Here is a 22,552-nt window from a genome sequence, read left to right as displayed (position 1 = left end):
AAAAACACGTGACAGGAAACACACAAGAGTGAGCACAAGGGAAGAAACAGGATTCTAATTCTTCGACAGATTCCAATCTTAGTTGGCAGAACTTACCACCTAAATTTCATCTCCACCTGACTGCATCAGAATTCCACGCAGTTACCTAAGGTGATCCCGCCAAGGACACTAACATGGCACGCTTCCAAAAACAAGTGCAATAGCAGAATATTTTACTTCTCCCCCATTAGCTTACCATATTTTACTGGTTAGAATTTGACCTTTCATAAAAAATGAACTAAAAATTCACCTTGCTCTGATTTAGCCCATAGTGGTATCAACATGTTCGTATAAGAAAACTTTGCTGAGCACTCTCGGTAGGCTGCTCTAGTGCTGCTGCATTACGCATTGCCCGCTACTTTTCGTAGTTAGAGCACTCTGGCGCTAGAGCGACGAGCTACCTTAATGTCTGTGGTGTCTCTTTTGCACCATGGCAGGTAGCTCGGCTTGCTTAAAGCTCGTAGCTGTACTGATGAGGCCGTTATGGCCGAAACAGCTTGCTGTCTACAGCATTGGGTATAAAAAAAACTTAAAAAAGTTCACGGTTCACGTGAGACTCGGCTAGAGGCCGTGTTTCCACATCCGCAGGAACGCCACCACCCTCAAGGATCAAACGTTCGTATAGTGCCCAGCAAGTATCTCTGAAAAATTTGAGTGATATTGGATTATCCATGTATTATTATTATTATTATTATTATTATTATTATTATTATTATTATTATTATTATTATTACTTGTAAGTGCATTATCGCGAGTGTGGCGGGATTGTGCCATTATTATGCCATTCAGGACACCATACAGAAAATGAGGAGACCACACGGATACGCAACGTAGCGGATAAGCGTGCCTGGCGAGCCCTCAACAAGGCTAATTGGACTTGAACAACGAAACAAATTATCCCAAACAATACAAGTTATCTCTGGCTGTTGTTGGCTTCTTCGCCTTCTTGTTCAATAGAATCGTACCTGATCTTTCTTTCGTTCTCGACACAAAGTTCTGCATTGTACACATTCTTCATACCTAATAGGTGTCTTCTACCTAAATGTACCTGGCCCAGAACCGGCTTTATAGATACTACTGAAGTTGTTCAATAGCAAATGCAAAGTCAACAGGACTACTGTATTTAGTATGCGCTAAATCCATCACCGCTTGTGAAGCTTAGCATAGTTTTCAATATTCTACCGCCTATGTATATGAAGGCCTGTGGTGGCAATGTGATTCACTTGAACCTGTGAGTGCGTTTTTCCAAGATGACTTCAGAAGCAGACATGTGAAACGATGCGCAGAACCAGAGGCAATGTACCGACGTGGCAGTGCAGCAACCGCATGGCAGGCGTGCTGTGACAGCGAGCCCGAGTTGGGTGTCTGCTGGAAGTGCTCCTGTAGCGTCGAGTAGGAACTCCGTGCCTGCTGGCAGTGCTGCAACTGCAGGCATGAGGTCGACTCCTGGAACGGTCACTATGACTATTAGTACGTTGTCGAGTTCTGTGCCTGCTGCCGCTTCTATGTGTATTGTCATATCCCTGGAGAGCGGGCCACCGGGGAAGGCTGGATTTCCGACTTGGTTTTGACTGCAATGCTCATGATTGAACAAGCTCTTAGAGAAGAAATCCAGACTCCAACTGAACATTGAAACCAGATAGCATTGCGTTTCTGCTCGGCACCTCACTAAACGACACCATTGTTATACGACCAGGCAGGAAGAGCTGGAAACTTGTGAGAAGTGACAAAGAAGTCAAGGAAGAAGTGAAGAACATTGAAGAAGAGCACCAGTAATCATCAAGGAGGTCAAACAGAGGTCACCTACTTTTCTTTTTTTTGTAAGTACGAGTCCAATGGATTCTGATGGGAACATTCGTAGGCAGGTATGCTGGAGTGGGATAGACCTTTTAAAGTTTATTTGTGTGTTTTTCGGTCAATTTTTGGCCTATCCCGCCTTTTTTCCTACCACGATTGCGGCAGAGTGGTTGGTGCCATACCCCTAGTAAAACCCATACATTTCTGAGCTCCGTGACACATTAGCTAGGTTGTGAATGTCTTCCTTTAGCCAGTCATCATTCGGTTATTTTCACATTAGATGTGGAACCGATCATGACAATTTTCGCGGATTGGCACGTCAAAACGCATGATTGTGACATGGTGATCGACATGATTTTGTGACCGTTTCTTTCTACTTCCTCCGCGTCATCGAAATTGTCGCAGTTTGACTAGTGACTTGTCACTTGTTACTGACAACTCCATAAGCTAAGCCATTCAAAACTTATTACACAGTATGATAGTCTGAAGACTAGTGTAACGTTCCAGGACAGTTGGACTGAGAGTCTTCATGCAGAGATGAAGTCCTCGTCGTCGCTGATGTCAATGGACGCAAAAGTATCGTTCTGAAATATTTCAAGGAAGGTTGAAAGTTGGTCGCGCCTCATCTCAAACGCTTTGACTTTCTCCACAGGACAAGAGCTGCTATGCTTGTCGTCTGCTAGCTCTGGATGATTTCTATTTCACCACCAACGAAGCCTAGTAAAAATACACGATCGTTGCGAGGTCGGTTGATTACCGTCGGCGGAATCACCTCGATCTTGAAATGACCTTTTTTTTAGCCGTGGCATGCCCATTTTTTTATTTTAGCTGTGTGGTCACAGCTCATGCAGGTAAGTGTACTATCACGTCCAGCGCGCCCTCTTTTTCAGCATCACTGGTATACCATGGCCCGGTACCGGTACGGCACCTGCGCGTGCATCACTAGCACTACGTGTAGAGTCTACACGGCTCTTGCAGGCACAATCATGTACTGAGTGTCTCAGCCAGAGCGACAAATTTTATCGCTGTTGCAAGCATTTAGTTTGCTGTCCCCTCGATGTTTCTCCAAGCGCTGCCACTTGTTCCACGAAGTCATTCTCACCCCAGCTAAGGTAAAACAGTGATGAGGCTTGAGTGAATGGCCATCAGCACGAGAAATGTGCAGGCTGCAACACCTGACTGATCTCAGCGAGTCTAAATTACCATCGCAGCGACATCAGCGAAGAAATTGCGTCTAGTTCAAAAATTCCAGCTTCCAATAACAGAAAATAGACCTTTGCCGTCACTCTATACTGATGACTATCGCCTATGTCGAATTCCTTGCCTCTGGTACGAGTGCTGGAGAGTAAATACCCCGTTTTATATCAAAAGTCAAACTGCGACAATTTCGATGACGAGGAGGAAGTATTCAATACCTAGAATTATTATTATAATTCTAGGTATTATGATAGGAACACTTTGAAATTCATTTTTCATTTTGCAAGTTTATTGTTAGCACTTTGAAAGCAATAGTTCATTTTCTACTTCGTGCATGTATATTTCAATTTAGCGGTTAGGAGGTGTGGGTACGGCCATTTGCCGTGATCTGGCAACAATAGTAAACACAAGTGGAGTCTGTTTTCTATTTTGCTGCTCTTTGTCCTTTGCTATAATTATATAATGAATGTCTCCAGAAAATTTGAAGGAATTCCAATGAGAATTGGCTGAGACGTTCGTATTTTACGGTTGATGGGTCGCAAGACTCGCAACGGTAGATTACCACCCTAGCCGGGAAACTGAGACCCCAAGTACATGATTGTATGGGGGGGGGGGGGGGGGGGGGGAGGTCGACTTGTAACCACGGTCGACTTATAACCCGTTAAATACGGGCATGTTGCGAAAACCTGCATCTCCCGACTCACATTATCCTCATTCAGAGCAACAGGGAAGGAGGGACAATAGCCAACGGCAGCAAGACAGGCACACTCACATGCATGGAAAACGGAAAGTAGCTCTCTCAATGTTGCTCACGGCAGCCCTACAACACAAACACCACAGAAGAAAAACAGAGCAGGCAAAGTCAGCTTTTTGAAGGGGCTGAAGAAGAAAAAATCAAAGCAGCCCAGTGTACTTGTGATAAAAAAAAGTAAAAAAGTAAAAAAAAGTAAAAAAATGGGCCTGTCCGGGATTTGAACCCGGGACCTCTCGCACCCAAAGCGAGAATCATGCCCCTAGACCAACAGGCCACCCATGAATAATCAAGATAGAAGTTGTCTCTTGACTGAAGGCTACCTACCACTATGCAGTGGATAACTGTGTACAAGCAAGAGTACTCAATCTGCGGACAGAAATGTGTCATCCTTTGTGGACTCGGACTCTGAAAGCAAGAGCAAAATACGCCCCTAAGGCCGCGGTCACACATGAAAAGCTTGCACCGCTTTTGCGGAGGCGAAAAGCGGAACAACCGCAGCCGCTTTGGCGGACCACACGATGCAGCGGTCACACATACATGTAGACTACTGAGTCTGTGCTCCTCAACGCTCCGCTTTGGCGGAGAGAATGCAAATGCAGCACGACCTATGAAATTTTAGATGTTCTTGTCCGAGTTGAAGCGCCTTCGCTTGTACAAGTGCTGACAGGCTGCTGAATGTCTCCTGTCAAGTACACTCGTGGATTTGGGGCGCATTCACTGCGGCCCAGTACAGGTGTATTTGAATTATTATTACTAGTTTGGTTTACATCAATATCAAATTGAAATAGTTGTATAGCAGGGTGTCGTTCTTGTGTCGTTCTTGTCCGAGTTGAAGCGACCTTCGCTAGTACAAGTAGAGCTATCGTGGATCGCTGACAGGCTGCTGAATGTCTCCTGTCCTGTCAGTCCAGGTGTATTTGAATATTAGTTTAGTTTACATCAATATCAAATTCAAATAGTTTTATAGCAGGGTGTCGTTGCCTCCTCCATGATCCATCATCGACCCCAGCGACTGCGTGGATGCCTGCAGTTGCAGTGAGGGTGTGGCAGAGTACTCTACTACTCCCTGGTTGCAGTCCTAGTGTTGCATACTCTGGTGGACGCATTGCTTGGAGAGAGAAGGAGAGAGTTGGAGATCGTCGCGATCGGGGCCAATGAGTTGGGAGACGGATCCCTCACCAACTATCCACTCATAACGATGCAGTATCGTTTGCGAGATCTCCAGAACGTACAGTACATAGGCAAAGAAGAACAATATGAAAACTGAATACCAAACGGCAACCAAACAACACCAGAACTCAGCGCAGAAGTAGCACACCAAACTCCAAAGCCATCACCACGCAGGTTCCGCCAAAGCGGATCCGCGATAGCGGAGGTTCCGCTCGCATATTTTTGGCGTAGCGAAATCCAAACTTTCCGCCAAAGCGTAACTTACGCCTCCGCCGTTGCCGAGGCAACGGCGGAAGCGTAAGCTACGCTTTGGCGGAACCGCCAAAAAAAGTGCATGTGTGACCGAGGCCTTAGAGTGTTCAACTCTGCATAAGGGGTGATGACTGGGTCAGGGGCTGGATTTCAATTTGAAAACAGCCAATTCCTGAGGACGAAGCATGAACACGCTTGAAACACTTCGTCGGAGCATCATCAGGAATACATGGGATACTACATCCCTGATGATGCTCTCCTGGGTGAACATTGGGACAATCTACTGTACGTGGTGTAGCCAAGGACTGTTTGTGTGTTGCGAGTTGGGTGTACTGAAAAGATGACAAAGCTACAATGGAGCTTCAAAGTTCTTAAAAAAATCCGCTAAGCCACAAAGGGAACATGACGATCGTTTCAGCTCTACTTACCAGCCTTTGCTGTCGTGGCTGACGCTGTGCGACCGCAGCCGATGCTGCTGCTTGTCCTCCGTCAGGCGCTCCTGCGAAATGCTGCCGCTGGCACGGGGATAGTGTGAGGACGGGCGGCCAGGGTTGTCGTCCTGCACACGCACAGCATACACGCACAGCAAACACACATACAGTAAAACATGTGCCTAACGACCACCCCTTGCGGCCAGAAAAAGCGATCTTTAGCGGCAGGTGGTCCTTAGTTAGAGGTTTTCACCGCACAACCATATATGAATGTGAGACTGTCCGTGCCTGGCGAAGTGGTCTGTAGTACCAGGCTGGTCGCTAGCTACGGTGGTCTTTAGTTACAGGTTTACTGTACAGCGGTAGTAACATTAGCAAGGTGCATAAAGAAGTGGTGCCAGTAGTACGATGTCCACAATGTCCGAAATTCCTCGCAGTAGAGCTGGTAGAGGGAGGTTGCCACCCCGAACTGTTGGATTCCGAGGGGGTTGGAAAGAACATCAACAAAAGGATATTGCACGGCATTGAGAACCCTGTACTGGCTTTTCAAGTCGATTGGGAGTACCCCCACCCCTGGTGCAAGATAAAAAAACGTAATCTATTAAAAACACACACACACACAAGAAAAGGAAAGATAGGCTGGCTTACCCGCCAGCGTTGTAAGCACACTTCACCACCGGAATTGAACTGCCGGTCACCCGCTGTGCTAGGCCTGCGCACGGAATGATTCCCAAAAGACAAACCGGCAAACACATACATTCTGGGATTCCAATATACATGAAACATACAATGTAACAAAACTCAATCTAGCCGCCTTGCACATATTTACTGAGAGGCTGGATACTCTGTCGCACAATTAAACACCCATATTGCATGCACGCTGATAAAGAAAAGCCAAGAAAACCACAGCAGTGCAGCAGAGCACACACACATAGAACCTCCAAAACACCAAATCATTCAGTACGAGTCCGACACATGTCTTGTTGATCATGCGTGCGGTGTCCACTGAACTACACAGCTCATCAGTAGGTCCACGCTACCGACTCACTCACCTCACGGGTAGAACGAGAAGAGGCGCAGAGTTGTTGATGACAGCTCCTACGGTGGTGCAGGCCTCACCGAGGGCCCAAATCTACTCAGACAGCCGTGACGCCAAACACACACACACACACACACACACACGCACACACACGTACATACATACACACACCCACACACCCACACACACGCACGCACACATACACGCACGCACAATAGAGGCAACAAACATATCAGGCAACTGGCTACTGCATGAACCCCCTCTTTTGCACATCACACAAGACATGAAGGGAAGGTACGGTGCAAATTAGTAGACATAAAGCATAGCTCTTATATTCATCAGGCCTTCATAAAGGGTGCTTGGCCCCATATCACTACACTCCTTACAACAAGAGTAAGAGGAATTAGAAACGACACCCCCCCCCCCCCCCCCCCCTCTCCCCACACACACAACAACACATTCATACACTGACCACTCTGTTGTCATCCTGTGCCGGCTTTCCGTTCATATCCTCGGCGTCCTCGCCCCCGTCCAGGCAAGCGACGTCCTCCGCACTCACGTCCTCACTGTCGTCCAGCACTGACGGCGAGGAAGTTGACTCCACGTGGAAGACGGTCAGGCGAACGCGTGACGACATTGCTACACTGGTGGAGCGCAGGATGATAGTGGAGAAGTAGACTGGATCACTGGAACTCTACAACAGAGATGGAACAACGACGGCGACGACAACGGCGACGACAACAACAACAACAACACAGGGCAAAAAACTCTGAAAAAGCTCAGTCAGAAATTCAACAGAGGTACTCTTGTCTTAAAGTACAGTGCTGCTCAATACAGTACATACACAAACGTGTTACATTCGACGAATAGCAACATACTAATAACAAGCGACCCGATTCCCGTTCCTCTAACCGCCACACGAACATACCACATACCACCTACCTGGCAGATTTCTGTCTGTGAGTAGTTGACCCAGTCGACTAGCGGCGGCGTCATGATCTCAGTTACAATGTAAGTAGTGGGCGTAGCACCTTCACGCTCCTCGGGGCTCGACAGCCCTGTGCAACCTGGACAAGATAACAACACAGCGAGAGCAGTGCCAGAGATTCACACATAAAACACTAGCTGCCTGGGAAAACTGTTTAGGAAGCAGTGCAGGAATGCAGCACTCCCACTTTCCGCAGCCGTCATGTTCCCCTCACCAACATCCCACAGGCCCGATGCAAACACCATGCCTTCACCACCACACCATACCCATGGTCATTTTATCAGGTCAAAGGCGGAGTGGCACGACTGTTCCGAGTGCAACATTTATCAATATGGCGGTGTACCGTAGCAACCCGCATCGCAACAGCTCATTTAGGCACGTACATGTATACGCACAGCGTACTGCCGCATGCAGTCGTTTCGGACATTTTCAAATCTTGTGAAGCAAGTTTTGTTTTTGTGGTGATGGATACAAGTGAAGTCTTGGAGCGGTTGTATGAGACAATGCTGGAGCAGAAGAATTCCACGAACGCCTGGAAGCACCATTTCCGCAAAGTACCGAAGCGAGTATGCAACAGCCGGCACCAATACCACAACTGTTACTTCCACAGGCATGCCTACGATGCCATTAGCATCCGTATCGAATTGTCGATAGCTCCAAATACGTATGGCTTGCATCATACAAGCAACAATACACATGACCCCAGTGCTCAAAGCCATTAATGCTGGCAATGTGGCCAGGAGGCATTGTGATTTTCTTCTTACCAACTGTTAGCTCCAGTATAACTTCAGCATCATCAGGATCTGAGCAACGCACAGGTACACAAAAGAACACATGGAACATATACAGCATAGTCATCATCCCCGCCCATCCACCAGTAGCAGCAGCAGCGGCAGCAGTGGTGGTGGCGGTCTCAACAGCAGTCGTAGGACCGGCGCCACACCAGCAAAGCGGCGGCAGCAAAACAGCACACGTTTGAGCCAGTGGCATGCACCTCAGAGTCGCAGCATCAAAGACACACACTCGGAACAGACGCACTGGTCATTTTCTTCATGGCCATGCAGACTTAGCCTCGTGTGACCCAACACAGCAGCAATGCAATCACAACACAGAGTTGCAGGCTCCCTGGACAACAATACAATGCACTGAGAGTCTGGCTATGGCACTGAATAGACAGTGAAAGTGACAGAGGAATTTGCTGCCGGAGTCATCGCACCTGGTGACGGGGTTTGCGGAACTTCCTCCTGCTACGGTTGCAGAGCGTGTGGCAAGATGGCAAAATGGCAAGGACAAACATGCACACACACACACATGCACACACAAGTACACACACACATGCACACACAAGTACACACACACATGCACACACAAGTACACACAAGTACACACAAGTACACACACACACACACACACAAGTACACACACACAAGTACACACGCACACACACACACACACACACACACACACACACACACACACACACACACACACACACACACACACACACACACACACATGTACACATACAATGGCAGCACGTCAAGCACATCATTTGACCATAAGAATGGCTAGCATACTAGTATATGTATCTACATACGCATGATGAAGCTACATTAAAACCTTAGTTTCCGTTATGGGCAGATGGATGATCTGGGAAATCGCAGAAAATAAGCCAGAGCATCAGTCTGCCAGTTCTGCGGTAAATTGTGCATGGCTGGCTGGTCAAGCTCTTGTGCAATTGGTGGACTGTAACGCAGATCTTAGTTGGACTGTCTCCTATTCGAAAACGAGAGGGCTTGAAAGCCCAGAGCCCTCACTATGCTTTGTTTTACCTAGGTCATCATGCGTGGTATTCGAACTGATAGAAATAGCTTTCTAGCGCCAGACGCTACTAAGGTAACGCTTTCTGCATAGCTTCGGGCATAAAATCTTCCCTTGGCCTTACCCATTGTCCAGGTTCCAGTTGAAGCATCACAGATGATGGAAGTGGATCCTGGAAAGGAAAACAGAAAGCAGCAAGGACGTCGTGTTCTAGGTCACGCAGATGCTGGGCAAGCAACATTTTTTTCGACCACAGGCAAATTTCTAATTCAGGGAAATACAGCACCCACTTGAAAAGAATAATAGTACACATGAGCCTACGAGCCAATGAGTAGCGATTGCCCAGAAGCAATTCTACCCAGGTCAATGGCTATGTTGGGTGTTCAATATACAGTCAACGTTGCGTATAACGACACTCGGCGGGACATCAGATAAGTGTCGTTATTCGCGAAGTGTCCTTATATGCATTACAGTTGGATGGGACTTTGCTCTGGGCATGGAAATTCTGTCGTTATTCGCGAATTGTCATTATATCCGCAGTCGTTATTTGATTGTAGTGCCACAGCTGAAATATAAATCCTGGGGCGCATCAGTAGGTTAGAGTCATTACTCGTTAGTAGTGAGGCCCTAAACTAGAGAGTCAGAGTCTTCTCTAGTGTGAACCTGATCTCCAAGCACATACAGTAAAACCTGTGACTAAAGACCACCCCTTGGGGCCAGAGAAAGCGGTCTTTAGTGGCAGGTGGTCCTTAGTTGGAGGTTTGCACCGCACAACCATATATGAATGTGAGACCGACCGTGCCTGGCGAAGTGGTCTTTAGTACCAGGCTGGTCGCTAGTCACGGTGGTCTTTAGTTACAGGTTTTACTGTAGTACCAGGCTGGTCGCTAGTCACGGTGGTCTTTAGTTACAGGTTTACTGTAGTACCAGGCTGGTCGCTAGTCACGGTGGTCTTTAGTTACAGGTTTTACTGTAGTACCAGGCTGGTCGCGAGTCACGGTGGTCTTTAGTTACAGGTTTACTGTAGTACCAGGCTGGTCGCTAGTCACGGTGGTCTTTAGTTACAGGTTTTACTGTAGTACCAGGCTGGTCGCGAGTCACGGTGGTCTTTAGTTACAGGTTTTAGTGTAGTACCAGGCTGGTCGCTAGTCACGGTGGTCTTTAGCTACAGGTTTTACTGTAGTACCAGGCTGGTCGCTAGTCACGGTGGTCTTTAGTTACAGGTTTTACTGTAGTACAAGGCTGGTCGCTAGTCACGGTGGTCTTTAGTTACAGGTTTTACTGTAGTACCAGGCTGGTCGCTAGTCACGGTGGTCTTTAGTTACAGGTTTTACTGTAGTACCAGGCTGGTCGCTAGTCACGGTGGTCTTTAGTTACAGGTTTTACTGTAGTACCAGGCTGGTCGCTAGTCACGGTGGTCTTTAGTTACAGGTTTTACTGTAGTACCAGGCTGGTCGCTAGTCACGGTGGTCTTTAGTTACAGGTTTTACTGTAGTACCAGGCTGGTCGCTAGTCACGGTGGTCTTTAGTTACAGGTTTTACTGTAGTACCAGGCTGGTCGCTAGTCACGGTGGTCTTTAGTTACAGGTTTTACTGTAGTACAAGGCTGGTCGCTAGTCACGGTGGTCTTTAGTTACAGGTTTTACTGTAGTACCAGGCTGGTCGCTAGTCACGGTGGTCTTTAGTTACAGGTTTTACTGTAGTACAAGGCTGGTCGCTAGTCACGGTGGTCTTTAGTTACAGGTTTTACTGTAGTACCAGGCTGGTCGCTAGTCACGGTGTTGTTTAGTTACAGGTTTTACTGTAGTACATGGCTGGTCGCTAGTCACGGTGGTCTTTAGTTACAGGTTTTACTGTAGTACAAGGCTGGTCGCTAGTCACGGTGGTCTTTAGTTACAGGTTTTACTGTAGTACAAGGCTGGTCGCTAGTCACGGTGGTCTTTAGTTACAGGTTTTACTGTAGTACAAGGCTGGTCGCTAGTCACGGTGGTCTTTAGTTACAGGTTTTACTGTAGTACAAGGCTGGTCGCTAGTCACGGTGGTCTTTAGTTACAGGTTTTACTGTAGTACCAGGCTGGTCGCTAGTCACGGTGGTCTTTAGCTACAGGTTTTACTGTAGTACCAGGCTGGTCGCTAGTCACGGTGGTCTTTAGTTACAGGTTTTACTGTAGTACCAGGCTGGTCGCTAGTCACGGTGGTCTTTAGTTACAGGTTTTACTGTAGTACCAGGCTGGTCGCTAGTCACGGTGGTCTTTAGTTACAGGTTTTACTGTAGTACCAGGCTGGTCGCTAGTCACGGTGGTCTTTAGTTACAGGTTTTACTGTAGTACCAGGCTGGTCGCTAGTCACGGTGGTCTTTAGTTACAGGTTTTACTGTAGTACCAGGCTGGTCGCTAGTCACGGTGGTCTTTAGTTACAGGTTTTACTGTAGTACCAGGCTGGTCGCTAGTCACGGTGGTCTTTAGTTACAGGTTTTACTGTAGTACCAGGCTGGTCGCTAGTCACGGTGGTCTTTAGCTACAGGTTTTACTGTAGTACCAGGCTGGTCGCTAGTCACGGTGGTCTTTAGTTACAGGTTTTACTGTAGTACCAGGCTGGTCGCTAGTCACGGTGGTCTTTAGTTACAGGTTTTACTGTAGTACCAGGCTGGTCGCTAGTCACGGTGGTCGTTAGTTACAGGTTTTACTGTAGTACCAGGCTGGTTGCTAGTCACGGTGGTCTTTAGTTACAGGTTTTACTGTAGTACCAGGCTGGTCGCTAGTCACGGTGGTCTTTAGTTACAGGTTTTACTGTAGTACCAGGCTGGTCGCTAGTCACGGTGGTCGTTAGTTACAGGTTTTACTGTAGTACCAGGCTGGTTGCTAGTCACGGTGGTCTTTAGTTACAGGTTTTACTGTAGTACCAGGCTGGTCGCTAGTCACGGTGGTCTTTAGTTACAGGTTTTACTGTAGTACCAGGCTGGTCGCTAGTCACGGTGGTCTTTAGTTACAGGTTTTACTGTAGTACCAGGCTGGTCGCTAGTCACGGTGGTCTTTAGTTACAGGTTTTACTGTAGTACCACGCTGGTCGCTAGTCACGGTGGTCTTTAGTTACAGGTTTTACTGTAGTACCAGGCTGGTCGCTAGTCACGGTGGTCTTTAGTTACAGGTTTTACTGTAGTACCACGCTGGTCGCTAGTCACGGTGGTCTTTAGTTACAGGTTTTACTCTACATGTACTACAGGAGACTTTAAGCTAGGGGTGAAACAATTATATCGAATATTCGAATACTCGTTTGGATTTTTCGAATAAAATCGTACTCGGAATAAATCAGAGTACTCGCTCATACATGGTACATACATTTACCACAGAAGTCTGCAGTTTCAGAGCAGCAGTCAGCAGATATTGATGTGCAGACTGTGTGGTGAACATTTGCACACGAGTAGAGAGAGCCCAAATGACCCACCAACCAATACACCCGAGAAAAGAACTGCCAATCGGTTCGGTCAGGGTTGTATCATGTGATTTTTGAGGCGGTTGGTGTGCGATTTTTAGGATATCAAGAATACTCGAATACTCGAATATTCGATCGGAGAAAATCAGAGTACTCGAACTCGGGATCTCAGTGCCAACTTTCACCCCTACTTTAAGCAAATACCACACTGGGTAGTACCCCGTACCTCTCCAGTCAGCTTCATGTAGCGATCACGCAGCTCTGCCAGGATTGAACGTTGCCCGCCAAAACTGAAACAGAATCAGAATAGCCAAATGAACATGAACAGAAGCCGCAGCAATGGCAGCAGCGACAATGGTAACAACAGCAATGGCGACAGCAGCCATAGCAACAGCAGCAGCAATGGCGACAGCAGCCATAGAAGAACACCAACGATGGCGTTGACAATGGTGGTGGCAGCAGTCCTTATGCCGGTTCATGCATGACGTCATGCTTTATCTGACAAGTGAAGCCCGCTTGGGTGTTGCTCTCCCGGTGTGCAGGAACTCAGCGTTTGTTTTTAGTGGCTAGGGTAGTTTGTTGTGAAGTTTGTCGTGGAGGTCGTGCTGTTGGTGCTTGGCGACTTGCAGAGATGCCTCATCATTGCTGGACAGGAGACTGCGCTCTTGAACATTATTCTTTAGAATTGTCACATGTTGTCACATGTTGCACCAGAGGAGGTACCAAGTGTGGATGTAGGTGGGAGTGCGGGTGTCAGAGAGAGTAAAGTAAAAAGCAATGCACCTGTAAAGAGTACATGCAGTTCGTGTGGAAGGTGATGCCGCGGACTGGTACGAAGAAGTTCATCTGATTGAACAGCAATATGCTGAAGCTGTATCAAGAGCAGGGGATGTGCTGGAGCAGCTAAGATCAGAAAGGCCCAGCAAAGCCACCAGCGTCAGCCACAGCCCCGCAACAAGAGAACGTGCGGCAAAGATAATGGAAGTGAGGTCGTTGCTGAAAGAAAAACTGGAACAGCACGAAGAAGAGAAAAGGAGTTTCTCAGTGTTTTGTGATCTGCTCATCAATGGTCAGTTGCGGGACCAAGTCGCACCGCAACATATGGTAGCAGAGGATGGTTGTCGAAGTTGTAGTAGTCACGTGTAAGCAGTAGTAGTAAGAGACAGTAACTGAAGCAAGAATGCCAAACACCACAAAGAAGCAAAGGACACTGGCAAAGGCCCAGTTCACAAACAGTAGAAGAGCGCTGCTGGTAGAAATAAACCAGGATGAAGCAGACAAGAAGAAAATACTAAGGGCACTGGATGACCTCAGTGCTCTTGCCACATCCACCATCGCCTGTGGTGTGGAAGGTGATGCCGCGGACTGGTACGAAGAAGTCCATCTGATTGAACAGCAATATGCCGAAGCTGTATCAAGAGCAGGGGATGTGCTGGAGCAGCTAAGATCAGAAAGGCCCAGCAAAGCCACCAGCGTCAGCCACAGCCCCGCAAAAAGAGAACGTGCGGCAAAGATAATGGAAGTGAGGTCGTTGCTGAAAGAAAAACTGGAACAGCACGAAGAAGATGAAGAAGAAAAGGAGTTTCTCATTATGCGTCACAATTGCTAACTCTCTCTCCCTGTCTATAGTGATAGCAAAAGAAGATGTCTTGGTCAACATCCCAACAATATATTGAAAGGTGGTACCTATTTTCTTGTACTAAAGATGAATTAACCGTTCGCTTACTCACCGATCTGGCCACAGCCTACGAGCTAAGACCCGTGCTGCTTCACCCGGATCGGGTCGACTTAACTCCCATGGAGATTGCGGAGTATCTGTGCAGGGTTTCTTCTATGGTGTTGATTAGCGGTGAGAAACACCAGCGTCTCCCAAAGATCATCGTTGACGGCGTAGAGGACTATGGATCCTCATCATGGCGGGATACAGGCAGACTGCTGCGATGCTGGGACGACGGGCGTAGATCGATGTTTAACCTCTCCAAGGCTGAAGGTGCCCTCGACAACGTCGAGGAGACGTTCCAAGATGCGGAGAAGATTGAAGCCGAGGAATTCATCAGGTTAATAAAAGATCTGAACGAGAGGGACATCTTTCGACAAGACCGTGATATGAACAAGTTTACAACGAAAGCTGTTCGGCTGTCGGTCCTCGCGACGAGGATTACCCACATTGTTGTACGTGTTGGTACAATTGATATTGACGAGCAAGGTCATCACACCAAGATGCCCGAAGTCGTGTGTGACAGTATAGAAAGCCGGAAGCGGAAGGCAGTTGACAGCATTGTCCGTGACGAAGAAGATCTGGGTGAATCGCTCGTCACGATCCAGGCATCTGCGTCAGCCCCTGTAATCGAAGTTTCGAGAAAGCGCTCGTGGGTCGTACCGTCTGTAGATATCTTTCATGACTAAACTCTCTCTCTCTCTCTCTCTCTCTCTCTCTCTCTCTCTCCGGAAAATGATCCGAAAAAATGAAATTACAAGTCAAAATACTGCAAAACTATGAGTTCTGATTAATATAAAATTGGAAAAAGTGAGATAACATTGACATTAGAAATAGTAATATTTTAGACATCGGAATGCAATATTATGATGTAGGGCAGGACATAACACCCACCCCTAAAAATCAAAATTAATGATACATGCAGAATTCCAAATCATGACACCATATTACCTTATTGTTTAGGGTAGAGCATAACACCCCAATACATATTTTCAATAATACCCCTTTTTTTTTAGGTCAGGGCACCCTGACACATATTTTTATCCGCAAAAAAACGGGCCAAAAATAATTTTCACCGCAAAAATGGGGTACTATTAGTACCCCATTTTTCAATAATACCCCATTTTTTGGGACCCGCGCGCCCCCTGTGCCAGAACCCGCTCGTTACCTACTACTACTTGTGGTCTGCTCATTGATGGTCAGTTGCGGGGACCAAGTCGCACCGCAACAATTGCTGTGTACCTGGATGCACCCAGAACAGTAGCGGAAGCGTTGCTGGAGAGCCTGTATCCTTTCACTCCTTTCCCAAAGATGAAAAATTGCATCACGAGTGGATTGTGAAAATTCGTCGTGATGAAGGCGAGGAATTTCGTGTTGTCGACTCGACCAAAGTCTACTCAATACACTTCGAGGAGGAATGTTTCTCTACTGGAGCTCGCCGCCGTCCTGAGGAGAAAAAAGGCTACCTCCATAAGGGGCCGTCCAAGGTTACCAATCATATTTTCAAAACGAAATGTTTTCGTTAGGGGGTGGGTGGGTTTGATGGAGTTTCGTTTTGAAAATAATTATTGAATGCAGATGGAGAATGCCCTGTTACTTCTGGGTGTCGAAAATTAACATCAATATTTTATTGGAATTCGTTTTACCTGCAGAAAAGGTAGGTGGGTGGGTGGGGGCTGAAAAATACTAAAACGTTTCGTTTTGTAAAAACAATCGGTAAACCCGGACGGCCCCTAACGCGGAGGAACTTGAAGAAAGATGCTGAGCCAACTATTTTTTTCTGGAGCTCAATGCCGGCGAAAAGAAAGCCTCCTGCTGAACGAACCTCGCAGGCACCGCCAAAGCGAAGGTGTGCTGTTGCATCTGCTGCGTATGGTGCTTGTGCGGAAGGAGACGAACCTGACACAACGCCAGGAGCAGCTGAGCCTGATACCCATGATCACGAGTGCTGCGAGTGTGTTCCAGAGCTGAAGGCAAGCATGAATGTGCTTGTGACCGAAAATGCTATGCTCAAATTTGACATTTATACAAAAGAGAAAGACCAAGGAACTACAAGTTACGCTATACTGTCCACTAACACCACCAGTTACTAAACAATCAGCTCATGCGATAACATTGCACGACACTGACCTACGGTACTGACGTTCCACAACTAACTGGCTAACAGCTCTAGCACATCTTGAATGCGCCGCATGAGCTGATTGTAACTGGTGGTGTTAGTGGACAGTATAGCGTAACTTGTAGTTCCTTGGTCTTTCTCTTTTGTATAAATTAAACCTTGGCTCTCCATCTGAGTCCATTCAAATTTGACAAGAAGACATTAGAAAATGCATTAGAAAATGCAGGAACAGAGGAGCATCGGTTCACCATTGATGACATCAAACACAGCGACTCCCAAGTTCGGTACTACACTGGGTTCACTTCGTACCGTGTCTTCCTGGCATGCTATGATTTCCTTGCTCCGTCAGCTGAAGTTATGCGCATGTGGAGGGGCAGTGAGACAACTCCTGACGATCAAGGGAGACAGGGAAACAAGCCTGGCCCCAAGCAGAAGCTGCCTGTTATTGACCAATTCGTTCTGGTTATGGTGCGTCTTCGACTTGCACTTGGAGAATTGGATTTGTCTCATCGATTTGCCATTTCTCAGACCAGTGTTTCTCGGATATTTACCACATGGATCAACCTCATGTACTTCAAGTTTCAACAACTCCCAATCTGGCTCTCTCGGAAGAGAGTCGACAAATTGATGTCGCCATGTTTCAAGCTGTTCTATCCATCTACCCGTATTATTATTGATTGCACAGAGTTTTATATCAACACACCCTCTTCGTTGGCCCGTCAGTCAGCATCCTGGTCTGCATATAAGAATCACATTACAGTCAGACCTTGCATAACCGCACACATTCGTTTTCAACAAAAATATCCGGATAGGCGAGGGAACCGGAAAATCGAACACACATACTGTATGTAAGCATGGCATATGCTGTAAATTGGTAACCAACGGTTTTCTTCCGGATGGCGAGGGATCCGGATAAACGAGGACCGGATAAGCGAGGTCTGACTGTACGGTGAAAGTTCTTATTGGTATTGCACCACATGGCCGCGTCACTTTTGTATCTGATGTGTTTGAAGGCGCGGTGTCAGGTAAGTCCATCACAGAGCAGTCTGGTCTTCTCTCCCTTCTTCAACGTGGTGATTCAGTGATAGCCGATAAGGGATTGGATATAAAGGACATGTTGGTCAGCGTGGGTGTTCGTCTTAATATTCCCCCTTTCAAGGTTGGTGAGCGACAGATACTGCCAGAAGATTTGCACAAAACGAAGAAAATAGCGGCTGTTCGTATCCACGTGGAAAGGAAAATGCACCGCATCAAACTATTCAAGATCCTGTCAGGTGAAATTGATGCAACGTTTTTTGATTTATTACAACAAACAATAGTTGTATGTGCTATGCTCACCAATTTCGAGCCCCCTCTGTTTGCTTGACGGGTCTATTTCCGTTCGATCATGCAGTTTTATTTTGCTGCTGTTGCTTTGGCTTGGTCAATTTCAGAATAGGAAACTTGCGGCGAATTGCCGTCATTTATTACAACAAACAATAGTTGTATGTGCTATGCTCACAAAATTCGAGCCCCCCTCTTGTTGCTTGACAGGTCCATTTCCCTTCGATCGTGCAGTTTTATTTTGCTGCTGTTGTTCAAACCTTATCTGCCCTGACCAAGACCCAATAACATGTAACGTTACGTGTACCTGTACGGTGTGCATGCCGCATTGGCACGCTGGTAGTCTTTATTACATACAATGTGCATGTGATGATGAGCTGCACGCTGTATATAAAATAATGGAAATGGTAACCCTCTATCAAATTCCAATTTGCATCACAAGATCAAACGGGCAGAATTACTATACCCTTCAGCTCCTCAACTGTCAGGTCAGATGGGTTCCTCCCTTTCAAGGAAGAGGCAGGAATATCCGCCTCGACGAGTGTCAAAACACTTGCAGTCGCCATCGCTCGAACAATATCTTGATGCACGATACTGAAATAATTCGAAAACGATCGAGGAGCTGAAAAATCAACACCCAAGCGGGTCGCGGCCCCGTGCGTGACGTCATTGGTATGACGCAACCGGCATAAGGACTATGACACACTAGTAACTGCAGGTTAGGGCAGGATCACGGTGACATCATCATGACATGACAACAATGCTGATGACATCATGATAACATGACTACAGTGCTGGCACTGCTGACTGTGTGCTGAGACATGATCCACATGAACACGAGGACCAAGCACTAACCTCGCCTTGCGCAACGACGTAACCCAATCAGACGCCTCTCTTTCCGAGTGAGCGGCGAGAAAGAACTCCTCTCCAGACGTCTCATTCGCTACACAGCAGAACAACAACAACAAACGATTACACATCACTAGAAGGTGTAGGAAGCTACACACCATAACTAACTACGCCGTGTGGATGATCAACCAGAATTTCCAAGATGTCAGACGTGAAGAGGAACATATTGATGCGTGCTGTGGCACTAGAAACAAGCACCAGCATACCGCGCGTGCAACTAACCGATCCGAATAGCGTGCTTCCGTCCAGACAGATGCTCCCGCTCAATACTGCATCCCTCGAGGATGATGGCACCCATGCCTTCAGACATCTGAAGTGGGCAGAAGGAAAGCGATAGATGGTGTTTGGGAAAAAGCGAATCAAAAACATCATCCCAAACATGAAACAGCAGGAAATTGAGTTGCAACCTTGGCATTAGCGCACCAAGTTTGAGTTGTGATGCAGGTGCAGAGGCTTGGCCATATGTTCATGTTGAGAGATACATACTGCAGCAATTGCACATCAACGTGAGCCAACTTTTCAGATTAAAGCCGCAGGACATTTCAGAAACAAGTCGCTTTCTTACCTCGGACGCCGACTTCAAGTACAGGAAGACATTCCCTTTTAGCCGACACCAACGCTGAATGTACTCGGCTAAAAACAAAAACACAGCAGGAAAAGAGCACAGCCTCGGTCACCGCCTTGAGCCACCATCACCGACTGCACAATGATTCACGCATGCAATTTAGCAATTTAGTGCGGGGAATATTATTGTAAGCGGTCTTCTACGCTTTCACTATTTTCACGCTGCGGTGCATTTTTCATCACTCCTACAGAAAGCCTAAACATGTTACAGTCGACTCCACTTATAACGAGCTCGCATATCGCGAATGTCGTGATATAGCCAACCATTGTCCATGTCCCTGTTTGAACCCATACAAAAGTGACCCTTTGTAACGAACTGTTTTCGTTTATAACGAACCGTTGCTTGTAGGGCGGCATGATAACCAAGTGCACTCATACAGCCATGGGCCACATGATAACCAAGTGCACTCATACAGCCATGGGCCACATGTCAGTGATGATGTGTTGTTTGTATAGTGTGAGTACATTTCTGTTATACCGAGCTTCGGCTATGAAGAACTGATTCTCCTGCAGAATGGTGTTCCAGGTGCATAGCCTGCAGTGTTTCCAGCAGGGAGTAGTACAATACCGGTATTGTACTACTCCCTGGTTTCCAGGTTGCCTGGAAACCCCCTCCGGGGTTGCAGCGCCGCCGCCGATGCCTTTGAAAACTACAGTAAAACTCTGCTGAGTGCATGTAGTCACCAGATTTATAAAGTGACAGTGAGGTGCATGCTGCACGCATGCAGTGCTTGAGTGAGGTGTGAAACTTCGCGAGTGCTTCGTCCACACCAACTAGCTGCTGGACAACTATGGTCATTGCAAAAGTTGTCTTTCAGGTTGAGTATTTTAATACAAATTTCTTAAAGCGTGAATGAACCACAACACATTGGCAATAGTAATGTAGAGGTACAGATTGGGCCTCTCAGCACCTTGGAATTTGAAGATACCCTAAAGCTTTTTCACGGCCGACACCGCAAGGGGCTCCACCCCCTGGACCCTCACCGGGGGACACCCCCAGACTCCCATCTGGAAACCCACTCCCAAACCCCTCCGGCTACGCGCCTGGTGTTCACTATATCAGGAGTCGACTGTATGTACCGTAAAGTACCGCCAGAGTGCCCCACCATCTCGTCCTTTCGTGGTCGTATTGTGGAGGTGGTCTGCTGTCTGTAGGTCATACGACACGAACCTTGTACACATATTCCACATTTTGCAGTCAATCCGCACCTTCGAGCGGACACAAGCTCCACACAAAAATCTGCCAAGTGTGCCCGTAGTACACTAAGGTTCTCACACCGTACAAACTTCGTTGCACTCTGCCATACGATTTTCCTTTCCCTGGCTGTAAAATCAAGGTGGGGCGCTCTGGCGAGACGGGGCGCTCTGGCGGTACTTTACGGTATATTGCAAACGTTGTACTATCGTCATACTGTTTTATGGAACAAGAAAGGACTGCTCAATTTGGCCAGATCCAATGAATTTGTAAACCATCAAAGTTGACTGCAGTGCGTTTCAAACGTATCGACCTCTGATTTTTTGTTAAACGTCGGGCGAGCATCCACACCACAATAAAATCTGCGATCACTTTGTGCATACAAATTTCCAAAAATTGGGTGTTCGCTATCTGATCACTTAGAATTCCATACGAGACAATTTGGGGAAACTGCCTTAGCAGTAGCCCAAACAAATTTCCCAAAAGCTCAGGACAAATTTGAATTGTTCGGAAAGTTTAGAGAACTGGACTTTTGAAAGGCACTGTGTTTAGAATAATATCATGACAATGATAGATATGACATCTCTACAGTCAACTTGGCTTATAACGACACTCGGCGGGGCATCAGAAAAGTGTCCTTATTCGCGAAGTGTCGTTATACCCGAAGTCTCATTATATGTGTCACAGTTGGAAAGGACTTTGCTCTGGGCATGAAAATTATGTCGTTATTCGCGAATTGTCGTGATATCCGCAGTCGTTATTAGCGAAGTTGACTGTATCTATAATTATATTTGCTTGATAAAATATGGTGGTAAAGACACACTTGGCAATATGGCGGTAAACACACGCCTGCCCATATAATAATATATTGATACCCTAAACAATTATTATTTCAAAATCATAACGTTAAGATTTGAAAATTTAATTGTTTTGGGTATCAATAGATACACTGTACAGCTGTACTGGTGTTTCCTGACACAAGCTATGAATAGGAAACGAACGTACAGCGACCAGCGTCATTCTCTTTCACACACCTGAACGGAAAAATCCTTTTTCCAGCATCCACAGGCAAGCCTCCTTGTCACATGGGCAAGCTTGGTTTGCCATCCACGTCAACACCTTCTGATCAAACTTCATCCTGGATAGCACTCTCTGAACGTCCTCCAAATTATAGCGCAAGGGTTACTCACTGATTCGGCAAAAGTAGCGCCACGTCGATTCGTAGCAACATTATTTGCAGCCACAAATCCAGAAAGAGAGGAGTAAGAGCTAGAGACTTTCCCAGCCAACCAAATCTATCCAGTTGTCTTGGACACCCCAGGCATTTCATCTGCCAATCCTCTGCTGCCTGATCAACAATTATTTTAGACCGAAGGATGACGAAATCATCAAGGACTTAGGTGATATGTGGAAATGACTTGAATTAATCAGCTATCCCACAGCGTGATGCATCATCAGGACATAATTGTTCAAAGACACTGTCACTGACTGGGCCTGTGCAAAGCAATCAACAACGTTCTCCTGAACTACTATACTAGGACTGTGTGAAGATGCAATAAAAAAAAAGCTTGCACCGTCAAGCGCAAACACTAACAAGAGAACACACCTCCATTCCCACTTCGGAAACACAATCTCTTTTCATGAAAAGGTGCCTTGCACACAAACACTGAAACAGACAAGACAGCAAGCGCCACCTGCTGGCATCAGTGATCTGCTATGAAATGAAAAAATGTAAAAATACTGAC

The 22,552-nt window shown here is 46.8% G+C and overlaps 1 protein-coding gene and 1 non-coding gene across 2 annotated transcripts in view; both read right to left on the bottom strand.

The window, feature by feature from the left end:
• Positions 1-22,468, bottom strand: part of LOC135810075 (inositol polyphosphate-4-phosphatase type I A-like) — a 57,753-nt gene extending 35,285 nt beyond the window's left edge. The window contains exons 1-14 of the mRNA XM_065323547.1: positions 21,842-22,468; positions 19,554-19,621; positions 19,211-19,298; positions 18,935-19,022; positions 13,147-13,210; positions 9,613-9,660; positions 8,884-8,914; positions 8,432-8,470; positions 7,622-7,746; positions 7,152-7,373; positions 6,693-6,772; positions 6,289-6,352; positions 5,638-5,768; positions 3,806-3,853 (exon numbers count right to left, since the gene is read on the bottom strand). Of these exons, the coding sequence (XP_065179619.1) occupies positions 3,806-3,853; positions 5,638-5,768; positions 6,289-6,352; positions 6,693-6,772; positions 7,152-7,373; positions 7,622-7,746; positions 8,432-8,470; positions 8,884-8,914; positions 9,613-9,660; positions 13,147-13,210; positions 18,935-19,022; positions 19,211-19,298; positions 19,554-19,621; positions 21,842-21,944 (1,199 nt within the window). The 5' untranslated portion in view covers positions 21,945-22,468. The remainder of the gene's footprint in view (positions 1-3,805; positions 3,854-5,637; positions 5,769-6,288; positions 6,353-6,692; positions 6,773-7,151; positions 7,374-7,621; positions 7,747-8,431; positions 8,471-8,883; positions 8,915-9,612; positions 9,661-13,146; positions 13,211-18,934; positions 19,023-19,210; positions 19,299-19,553; positions 19,622-21,841) is intronic.
• Positions 3,990-4,061, bottom strand: Trnap-ugg (transfer RNA proline (anticodon UGG)). The gene has a single exon. It is a non-coding gene; the product is annotated as a tRNA-Pro (tRNA).
• Positions 22,469-22,552: the final 84 nt, after the last annotated feature.

The sequence above is a fragment of the Sycon ciliatum genome, chromosome 1, assembly GCF_964019385.1.
Source record: "Sycon ciliatum chromosome 1, ocSycCili1.1, whole genome shotgun sequence".
In the NCBI taxonomy this organism is placed as follows: domain Eukaryota; kingdom Metazoa; phylum Porifera; class Calcarea; order Leucosolenida; family Sycettidae; genus Sycon; species Sycon ciliatum.
This window is presented reverse-complemented; position numbering and strand designations above follow the sequence as displayed.